General features: G+C 40.9%; 1 protein-coding gene across 1 annotated transcript; it reads right to left on the bottom strand.

Moving 5' to 3' along the window:
• Positions 1-3,139: 3,139 nt before the first annotated feature.
• rpl17 (ribosomal protein L17) lies at positions 3,140-7,562 on the bottom strand. The gene is made up of 7 exons (XM_083793854.1): positions 7,502-7,562; positions 6,987-7,034; positions 6,389-6,429; positions 5,863-5,997; positions 4,761-4,859; positions 4,019-4,210; positions 3,140-3,275 (listed from the first exon to the last, which is right to left on the bottom strand). Exons 2-7 carry the CDS (start codon positions 7,024-7,026, stop codon positions 3,228-3,230), a joined length of 555 nt encoding a protein of 184 aa, XP_083649980.1. The 5' UTR covers positions 7,027-7,034; positions 7,502-7,562; the 3' UTR covers positions 3,140-3,227.
• Between the last annotated feature and the right edge of the window lie 3,856 nt (positions 7,563-11,418).

Here is an 11,418-nt window from a genome sequence, read left to right as displayed (position 1 = left end):
ACACCAACAGTCCAACACGCCTCCTCCCACTGGAGGCAGTTTTCCTTCCTTCCTATCAGAACTGGATTGCGCATAAAAGAACGTGCACGCTGACTGCGTTTAAACATAGCGGTGTTTAAAGGGCAACCTGCCACTGACTGACTGCATGCTGCCAGGGAACTCCGTGAACTAGTACATTATAGTACATTATAGTTGAGAGAAGAACTGACTGGAAGCCAACTAGGCTTTTTGAGGGGGAGATTTCATTTCTGCAGCAGGAGATTCTGTTGGGCTGCAGCATTCTCCGTTTATGTTTGCATGGTCACGACACTCATCCCCCGCATTCAGTGTAGACTAGCCTACAAGCTACAACTACGTTTTAGCAGATGCGTTTTGCAGCTCCATAATCCAATTTAATTACCAGCTGTCCATAGATTCATAAAACACCAGCATGCAAGAATGCAACACATGCAACTTTAAAGTGATGCAACGCCTGCAACAACTGTCCACTCTGAATTAATGTCCAGAATATCCAACCTTTTTTTTCTGCCAAGAAAAATGAACACCGGGGATCTAATGTGACCACTTTTTAGCTCAACCTCAGGCCTTACAATGCTACAAACATTTACATAAAGATAATTCCATTGTGCGTTTTGCCACTAACTTACTAACAGCATGGGGCAAAATCACAGTTAACATTCATCTAAATCCATTGAACTGATAGTTTAAATCATATATTATGTAATTGTAAACTGTAAAGGCTACAACACTGTCTGTCTTGTAATAACCTCGCGTCACCAGACTTTCCATCAAGTCCTTGCGACACTGCTGACTGTTTGTATTCAACGGTCTGTCGCCCTCATGTGGACAAAATGAATACATACAAGTGGAAGTCGTCAATAAATCCATTATAAATACATTAAATAAATGGCGCATAATGGAACTAGTTTCTATTATATAAACAATTTAAACTTTTTTCTTTTTCTGTCCGCCCGCCGTGGTGTTTGGCTATGTGCTGCGTGCAACAATGCATGATTCTAGAACAATGCATAAGTAATATTAGGCGTACAACTTTTTTAGGCCCAAGGGGAAAAGAGTGAAAGAGCTAGTTAATGAAACGACTTCAAGTTTTTTGATACAAACATTAGTCGAGGAAGAAGAATTAATTTAAATTATCTTATGCTACTCTTTAGAAAATTAATGGTATTCTCCATATGCAGACCATCTGCCATCTTACCATATAAGTTCATGGCAAGGTGCTACCTATGCAACTTCCAATGGCAGCCCATTCATCCAAACAGAAAACTCCTCTCTGATTGTATTAAACAAACTCACCAACATTGCAGCTGTACAGAAAACTTGAAATAATCTCTTTCTATCCTCAAAGTGTTTGTTTCATAAAAATCCACTGTATACATGTTATGAGCTGCTTTGTGTCCTTGCAGGACTCTTTTTTCGAAGTGCTCGTTAGATATCATTCAAGTCAACTGCCCTGTGTACCACCTGTTTTGAATTAGCACATAATGCAAGAGCCGAGGCAGCAGGACGTTGCTTTACGGAAAACGAGTGCTTCCAAACTCTGACGGAATCATGGCAGTGTTCTGCAAATGGACTATAACACCACCATTTTAAGTCTATGGTCTCCCTCAAGTGGACAAAATCTATACTGCAGGCCAACTAGTTGCTTGCTGCATAACATTTAATAGTGTTGCATTTTCCAATCGTTAACTGATGAGTTATTAGTTTAAATGGGAAAGTACACGAGAATCTCTGCTATACTATAAACAGAGTAAACCTACACTGCATAAACTTGGGCGTAACCTTGTTCTGAGGAAACTGTGGCTGTTGTCGTCCACTTGCAGGCTGTCCCATGAACTCTGCAGTCCCAACTGTCTTCATCCCCAGTGGGGTTTGGATCGATGCGCTTCTTAGTAGCCAAGTCCCATCTTCAGAACGTTGTTTCAACATTAGTCATAAACACTACTCAAGTCAGGAATCTATTACTGTTGTATAGAATACACCATTGAGACGTGGCGATCATGATCTGAAATAGCCAGTGTAGACAAAACCACACAATTTAAACTTGTTGACTTGTGTGTGTGCTGCGAAGCCATCGCAGGCTGTTGGAGTGTGATGCGATTGATTCCTTAAAGATATAATCCAGGGACAAAGTAACACAATGTACCATAAACCTTCGACCCAGCTGAGTATCGCAACCGTTGTCCAGGAACCGTTTCACATGCATAAACCCTCAAATCATGTCTTCACGATAAACTCAAATTTATACAATTTGGGTGCACACATTTTTTAAGAACATAATTTTAGAACATGAAAAACTTTGTAGCACCATTTCAGCAAAGCCATACCAATTACCGTTCAAGTCACAGCTGACTGCACTACTTTTTGTGGGGCACTACACCCTGGGTATAGACGCCCCCTTTATGCTATCCCAATTTTAATCAAGTTCAGTGGTAGAGAGAAAAGGTCACAGGCATTATTGAGATTTCAAAAAGTACAACCATTACTCTGGTAACAATCCCTTTGCCGTAGTAATTAGAGCTGGGACTCGATTAAAAAAATTAATCAGAGGCTTTGCGATTAATTAATCTAGATTAATCACATTTTAATCGCATATCAATATTCAACCCGAGAACAGCGAGAAACCTTTTTTTTTAATGTATTTTGGTATCCCAGTGAATCAATGAATAGTGACTACAGGATACCACTCATTTTCAATATTTTACTGTCATTAATATACCTGTTGTGGAAATAATAATAAAAGTCACCCCATTCTGTGTTGCCTAGAACTGGAGGTCTGAAAAAAAAATTAGTAACAGCAACAAGTACATCTCAGTGACATCACAAAGCTGTACTTCATATTGTTACTGTTTTTTGTCAGACCTCCAGTTCTAGGCAACACAAAATGGGGTGACTTTTTATTATTTCCAGTTTTCAGTACTATAGAAAAGCGCCCAGTGAGAAACGTTCCGCGGTGAACAAAAAGGTGCGATTAATTTATCTGTAGTTAATTAATCTAAATTAATCGCAATTAGTCCCGGCCCTAGTTGTAATATATCAACTACAGCACACCTGTATCCACATGAACCTGAGCCCCAAACTCACACCGTCACTAGGAGTAGTGTTGATTAACATCTCGTGCTGAAGCAGAACCGGCATTTATTTTTTTGTCAACAACATTTAAAGTACAACACAGAGTATGTACAAGCAAAAGGTCTGGTTTATTGATTTTACTCCCTTGACATGAGTTTCTGCTTCTTGAGCTTCTTCTGTGAAACCTGCAAAAAACAGAATGAACACGGGTTAGATTCACAGCACCGTAACCGCTTCATCATTACATTAGTATTTGTGTTATCCATTTGGGCTGGAACAATAAACTATTTTCTTAGAGATTAAAGCTCTGTCTACAATAGTAGTACAAGTATAGTTTTACCCATAGTCGAATAAGGATAATAAATTGTTCAGACATGATTTGTTTTCATGGTTTATACAAAGGTGTCCTAAATTGTCATCATCGCAATTTAAATCGACCTGTATTATGTAGGACCACTAAAGCCAATGGCCTTCAGAAGTTAAGTGTGGCTATAGAGCATCGCAGTCCCGCCACCTACCAGGGCCCAGAAAACAATTCCCCGTTCATTTTCCTCAGACTTTAAAAAAGTATTTATCTACCTTTTAAGCCAACTCGAGGTGTGACAAATCATGACAATAAACACAATGTTTTGGGCTTAACAAATAATCGGAAAGAAAAAAATGTCAGGTTACAACACTTGTTTTACTTTGTAATTATTTGTTTGGTCCAAAAAATTTGTGTTTGTTGTCATGAGTTGTCACAACTCCCGTTGGCTTTGTCCGCGGCGTAAGAGTCTTTAAATAAATACTTGTTGAAATGTCTATGGGCAAGATGCATTGGGAATCATTTCCTGGGCCTGGCGTCGTCAGGAAAGGGTGCGGGACTGCGACGCTCTATAAAAGACAAGCCTTAAAACTTTAAACGGACAACATTATATATATATGTTACCTTTTTCTTCTGGGTGACCTCCTCCTCTGGCTTGGGGACGATCTGCTCCTTCTCGGTCAGGATCATCTCGATGTGGCAGGGGGAGCTCATGTAGGGGTTGATGCGGCCGTGAGCGCGGTACGTGCGTCGGCGCATCTTGGGGGCCTTGTTCACCTGGATGTGCTCGATCACCAAGGAGTCCACATCCAAGCCCTGCAGGGAACATTAAAACCATGAGTGAATGAAACGGTACTGAACCCATTCTGACCCGAGATCAGATTAAAAAAATGTCTTCTACATCGTGACAGTTTTCTGAATACGCCATGTTTCTACGTCAGTCGTTCTTTGATTTTTGAAAAATAGCAGACCTACAAGCTCATAGCGCGCCACTCGGTGGCGTGCTATGAGCTTGTAAATCTGCTATTTTTCAATAGCTAGAGCATAACATAATGCTAACACCAAAAGGGGTTCTCGCCCAAAACGGGATAAGTACACAGCCTTTTATCCCCACTGGTTGTTTTTGACCATAATGGTAAAGTCAAATAAAGCTTAGAAATTGCTCAGACATAATTTCTTTTCATGGTTTATACAAAGGTGTCCTAAATTGTAATCATCGCAATTTCATTCATGTATATTATGTAGCATTACATACTAGTCAACTCTGGTATTCAGAATCGGTGTTTAGTAACAATGCAAAACATATTCCCAATAAGCTGATGGCTGTTGAGCAAAAATATAAATGTTTGGCCGTTTGTCCTCGTACCTTCAGCTCAGCATTACTCTCTGCGTTCTTGAGCATGTGAAGGAGGAACTCCGCACTCTTCTTGGGCCAACGTCCCTGTGTCCAGTCAAACTGCTTGGCCTGGAGAGAAAGGATCAAATGGGAATTTTTAAAAAAAGTCACAAAACCACAATCAAAGCTCTACTGTGTAATAGGTGTTAAACTACAGTCCACGACAGTAGACTAATAAGTACATTAAACTTGTTTTGACTTTAGGATATAAGATTGCTCAGACATGATTTGTTTTCATAGTTAATACAAAGGTGTCCTAAATTGTCATCATCGCAATTTAAATCAACCTGTATTATGTTGGTCACTAGTCGATGCTGCTAAAAATGGTATGGTGTAGGTTAGACTTAGAATATTCAAAACGCTTTAACAAAATATGACCAACACTCAGCACCACAGGTAACTTGTTCCAAACGTTAAACACTTGAGCACTTCTTGGATCTCATTAAACATTTTCAGCATAAACATTGCTGACCAATTTGCAACAGCAGTCAACTACAGAAATCATCTAGCACTACCGGTACATTTAATTTAAGCGTTTGTGTGCACCACATGTAGTGAAAACTTCAGTTTGTCCAAATCTGTACTTTTGAAATGAGTATTGCGGCGCCCAGTACTAGCCCTCTCACTTCACTTCAGAGACTGCACATATTCTCAGGTTTTGTGAACATCAAACTTTTTGTACAATCATGTTGATTTCTCCACCCAATGTTAACTTCAACTTTCAACGCGGCATCCTTATTTGGGAACATAGTAGCTCCTTCAAAGGTCTCAACGCAGTAATGCGTTAACTTGAAGATCAGACATTTCTTTTCACCATTTAGTCATAAATGCGTTAAAAATGGGGTTCAAGTGTTTAAATCCGAAGATTGAGGCTAACCATTACAGGAACTTTGGACAAAATCGACAAATTGAGAATGGAAAATGAATACATCAAAATCTCACTTCATTAACAACTATCTTAACGCACAACAACATCGTTCCATCAGGTCGGCGAGCACAAGCACTGACCTGGGCACAGCGTCCAACGCCACCGTTGTAGCGACGGAACGGGACACACTGTTTAAGCACTGACCTGGGCACAGCGTCCAACGCCACCGTTGTAGCGACGGAACGGGACACACTGCTTCTTGACACAGACGTCCCTCAGGTACTTGTTGGCCTTGCGGATGTGCATGCCCTTGATGGCCTGGGCTGTCTCACGGGTGTTCTGTTCGTAGAGAAAGAAATACAAATACTTTTATTATAATGCATGTCAACGCTTGACTGAAGGCAGGGTTTCTGCACAGGCAACCAAACGTAAGCCTCAATACCGGCAAACTACAATCGCAGTCTACAATAGTACCAAAAGTGGGGTTTTTTGTCCAGTCAAATAAGGCTACAGTCTAACAAATTGCTCAGACATGATTTGTTTTCATTGTTACAAACTACAAAGGTGTCCTAATTTGTCATCATGGCAATTTATCAAACCTGCATTATGTCACCAAAAATAAACTTGTACATACATACACACATTGAGAATTCTGAGGAAAATAATGCTACAATATCTATCCAAATGAGTTGGAATGCATACTAAAGAAAGTCAAGTATTTCCACTTTACCTTGAAGTGAACACGCAGGTTGGAGCCCCTGGACTTGCATGCTGAGGAGGGGGAGAAAAAACAAACATTTGAACAAAAAGGCAGCACCAGCAACACCATAACCAAATATTAAATACAGTACATGGTAGCTCAGTTTGTTTAGTGTTTGTTTTCATGGGTAATCGAAAGGTGTCCTAAGATGTCATCATTGAAACCATGCAAAGTATACATTGATTTATACAGTAAGCACATTAGTGGTTCTCAAACCCTTTAGAATGTCAATTACCAGGTTTGGTATCAATTAGACCCCCATAACAGAGCACAAATGGAACCAAATGGACCCATAAGGGGTCCATTTTGAGGTCTAAATTGAACCAAATGGACCCCCTGCACAAGTTACAGACTTGTGCAGGGTTAATCTGGTACCACCAAATATAATTTATTTAGCTGGGGGCCCAACCTGAAACCCCCTCAAGTACAACCCTGGGGGGGTCGCCGGACCAGACTTTGAGAACCACTGACTGCAGTACATCGTGCATGGCTGTACGACAGTGTCGTAAAAACAGCCGAGTTAAACCCAAAGCCTATATAAACAGCGAAAATGATTGATATGACTTACATTTGGTCGGGTTCTCGGGGTCGAGCGAGTAGCGGACCATGTTGAGACCTACAGCAGCAATGAAACACAAAACACGCCTTTAGTTTAACTTTAATACAACCGTGAGAGCCTCTCTCATTAAACAGCGACACAACGCAGGTTTAAAAGCGATAAAATACGTGGATAGCAAAGCTAATAAAAGGCATCTAAACAAGTCAAACTAAACCATAATCGTGTGGTTTAGTTAGCGACACACACACGAGACAGTTTCAGGAGAATCCTGTTCAAAGATGGAAGCCTCCTCAGACAGGCACAGACACAGTGACAGCCAGCCTGTCTGCCTGCCTTTTTTTTTTCAAACACAAATTAAACATAACCATTCCAGTGAAATATCTTTAATAATCACACTGTTCGAAGCGTCTCGTCGTGCGTTAAGATAACGCACAACACGGAGACATGAACGCGGTGAGATGCGATAGATATTTAACAGATTTAAATGTTTGTTTTCTGCATGTCGGGGAAGCAGAGCGGCTCACCTAATTCTCCAGGCCGCGGAAAGAAAGAGGAAGCGCCAGTGCATGCCGGGACATGATATTGTGTTTTCCGTTCCGCCGCGGCTCTCGCGAGTGTTCCGGGGTCTCGCGACGGACATAGCAGATCTTCAAGCTCACGTTGGGTGGCGGTGCCGACGTGCTGTGAGCTTGTAGATCGGCTATTTTATTAACCTATCTCTTATTTTTTGTAGAGGTTCTTTTTTACCGCCACCAATTGGACTGGAGTGTAGATTTAGAACTATGTGTGGAAGAAAGAATACAAATCGACTACTAAAGTATTAGAAGAAACAGGTGTAACTTGTAAGTACTTTTCTTTTCTTTATTTTCTTTTGCTGTTTGTTATTATGTTCTTGTTGTGTAATGTCTTGTTGTTGTCTTTAAATGTCTAAAAAAACCAATAAATATACTTAGTTAATTTTGGTTGGCTACTAGCATTGGTTCTCAAAGTGGGGTCCCTGGAATGGGGTCACCTTCAAAATGAAGAAGGAACAGCTTAATTAACAACACTTAAGCCCTATTTTACTTTCGTCTGTTTAAAAATATAATTCAGACAATGTACAACACTGTCAGAGTTACAAACATTAAAGTGTCCATTTGGTTAACTCTATAAATCATTATAATGGGGTTCCCTGCCCTGGCTGGAACTGGAACCCAAGTGCCAACTTGTGCCTTGCACACAAGTAGGCCCATGTATTTGTGTGCACAAGGCACAAGTTGACACCTCAACAGAGTGCATTTCTAGTTGGTACTGAGCGAAGACCACACTGGGTACTCAGATATTTAACAAGTAGCACCAGTATTGTATAAACGGGTGGGCCGTGCATTACCAGCTTGCATTGTGTGGTCCCTGAGTAGGCCGGTGACCAGACTGTATATTCCATTTCTTCTAAATCCTGACGACGTTTTATGAAAAACCCTATGTTTCTATGTCAGTCGTTCTCAAACAATTTCATGTCAAGGACTCCCAAAAATATATGTAATTGGCTGCCGACCCCCATCTGAAAATGTGTTGTTTCAGGAACCCCTCAGAAGCAAAGATTTGAGTTAAAAACGTTCGCTCTGAAAGGATATATTCAAATATTTGGGCCACATTTTCACGATATCTGAACTAACCCTTTTAAACAGTAAGCCAAAGGGAATTCCCTGTGACTCGGGGGAGATGTTGGACTCTCAGGCCATCAGGATGAGGTTGTGAGGCACTCTGCTACACTCAACCACCCTTTTGACCTCACACGGGGATATATCCTCGACCATGGGACTTGAACCCGGGTCTCCCGTGTAGAGAGCCAACATCTTAACCACTAAGCCAAAGGGAACTCCCTCTCATTTGGGGGAAGATGTTAGACTTTTAGTTGTGAGCCACACACTGCTACATTTATGAATTATGGCGACTTAGTTTGGACTTGTTTTTCTGTGAAGTTTCTTGCAAATATTGACTGCTTTTTTGGGGGGCTAAAGTGTACAATATGTTTTTCCCTTTTTTTACTCTCTTTAACCCATTTAGGCCCGACGTCGAAATTAAAAAAAAGGTCTTGTAAATCCTGACAGTGAAATAACTATGTTTCTACATCAGTGGTGCTCAATATTTCATGTCAAGGACCCCAAAAACTATATGTAATTGGCCGCCGATCCCCATCTGAAAATATGTTAAGATTTGAGTTAAAAACGTTCGCTGTGATAGAATATATATTCAAAGAATTCAGGAACATTTTCACGATTTTTCAAAAATAGCAGACCTACAAGCTAATCTATGAGCTCGTAGATCTGCTATTTTTCAATAGTTAAAGTATAACATAATACTTAAAGCACCAAAAGGGGTTCCTGACTTCCTGCCCAAAATGGGTTAATCCACAAATGCCTATCCGTTTATCAGTGTCCCCTATATGCCCATGCTAGCCCTGGAACATGACTGCCATGATGATTATCATGACAGTCATGCAGTAACTTTGCCCTGTTTTTTGCGCTCGCTGCATTTACAAGATTTCCGTATATATAAACATTCAGATTTCAAATATAAAGTACTCACAAAGTGTCCCACGGGTGTTAGTTAGTAGCAGCGCCAGCGATTAGAATTGCTGCGTCCCGCGTTGTTTAATAAAAAGCATTTTTGTCCGAGCTCCCCGGCTACTTTTTTCAAACGGGGTTCGTTTGGGAAATCCACAGTTGCACACCGGGAGCGCACTCGCCTATTAGTCTGTATTGGCAGGGCGGTCAGCCTACCTATATCGAACACACCGAGTGCCACCCTCCTCCCGACCGATAGGGGCGCGTAGTTGAAAGCCAATGGCAAAATAACACCTCGGATAAAAATGCTTTTTATTAAACAACGCGGGATGCAGAAATTCTAATCGCTGGCGCTGCTACTAACTAACACCCGTGGGACACTTTGTGAGTACTTTATATTTGAAATGCGAATGTTTATATATTTAAATTATTTGTAAATGTAGCGTTCGCAAAAACCAGGGTGAAGTTACGTCATGACTCTCGTATGAATACGAGAGTCATGTTCCAGGGCTATGCCCATGCATGCATATATGGAAGCGGCAATATAGTCAACGTGTAAGGCCATTGCGGGGTCACCTAATGCTTGAATGCAAAGCTATAAGTGATGCTTTGCATAATCTTTTAGTGGGTGTTATAATAGGATCGATAAGGACTGTTATTCAAAGGTTAGGTTTAGGGCTCACCTCAGTCAGTGTCCGAGTAGAACTTAAACCAGGATGCTTAACAGGTGTAATTGGAACTGTATGTCAGTCCTGTTTGTATTGTTTGATGTTTGATGTCTGGGGACTGCAGATGGAAATTAGCAAGTTTTGCTAAATCTGCTATATTTACACTGCATTTTTAATGTAATGTTCATCAATATACACTGTCCCGACCAAATAAACGAATAAAAGAACGGTGGTCTTGGTGAAGCTATGCAAGGTATCTGGGTTGTAAACATTGCCGTCTCTACAGGGGGGCAATGGGGGCCCCCCAGATTGAATTTTATGCCCCTCCAGTCCAGATTGGCCAGTAGTACGCCTACCCTACCCTACCAATATTTTAATGTTTTACAAATGTTAAATCTATAAGTTCTCCATGATTATTGTAAATATATATATACATGTTCAAATTAATGTAATAGTTAATAGAAATACAAGGTAATATATGCATGCAGAAGACATTATAATGCTCAACATATTTGTATTTCTTTGTTTGTTTTTGGTTCTGCTTATTGTAGCCTACTTGTATTGTAGCCTTTTTCAAGCATCACTTAGGTTAATAGGCGACAATTTGTTATACATAGGGACAATTTGTTATACATAGGGACAATTTGTTATACATAGCGGAGGGGGTTTGAAAAATTAAGTGCCCCCTTTGGAAAAAAGTATGCCCCCCTGCTGATTTATGCACTTGTTGTAAAGCCAGATACCTCGGAGCGTAGGAGTCGAATACAATACAAAGGGGTCTGGGTTGTAAGGCCAGACACCTTGGTTCGTATGTGCGTTGTATTGAGGCGTTCTTGATCTTGATGATCAAATCTTGTACCTTGTGTTCTGTACCTTGTGTCTTGTGGCTTGAGTTCAGTAGACTGGATATTTAGGATCGCTGGTGATACCCTGTGCGTTGGTTTGGCATCTGAGGTTTGGAAGCTGAGAGCTGTCGTTTTATACTGTGTAAGTCTGCTGTCAGAGTGATGTCAGAGACTGAGTGATGTGTCGTCATTACTATCTGAAGATCCAAGTGGTGATGTCATGTCAGTGTTGGTTTGCCCATATATGGTACTATTCAGGTAATGTATTCTCGAAGGTCGGTCCCTATATGGAGAGCCTTCGTAACAGTGGGGTTAGCCTACAGTACAGTGGGGTTAGCCTACAGTACAGTGGGGTTAGCCTACAGTACAGTGGGGTTAGCCT

The sequence above is a fragment of the Protomyctophum parallelum genome, assembly GCF_964188405.1.
Source record: "Protomyctophum parallelum genome assembly, chromosome: 21".
NCBI classification, from domain to species: Eukaryota; Metazoa; Chordata; class Actinopteri; order Myctophiformes; family Myctophidae; genus Protomyctophum; species Protomyctophum parallelum.
The sequence above is the reverse complement of the archived record's forward strand: the minus strand, read 5'-3'. Positions and strand labels throughout refer to the sequence as shown.

Excerpts from the sequence above, each read along its gene's own strand:
- rpl17 (XM_083793854.1), bottom strand. The coding sequence starts at position 7,026 with ATGGTCCGCTACTCGCTCGACCCCGAGAACCCGACCAAAT. Across the intron at positions 6,430-6,986 it reads CCCCGAGAACCCGACCAAAT|CATGCAAGTCCAGGGGCTCC; the intron begins GTAAGTCATATC and ends CCCCCTCCTCAG. Across the intron at positions 3,276-4,018 it reads AGGTCACCCAGAAGAAAAAG|GTTTCACAGAAGAAGCTCAA; the intron begins GTAACATATATA and ends TGTTTTTTGCAG.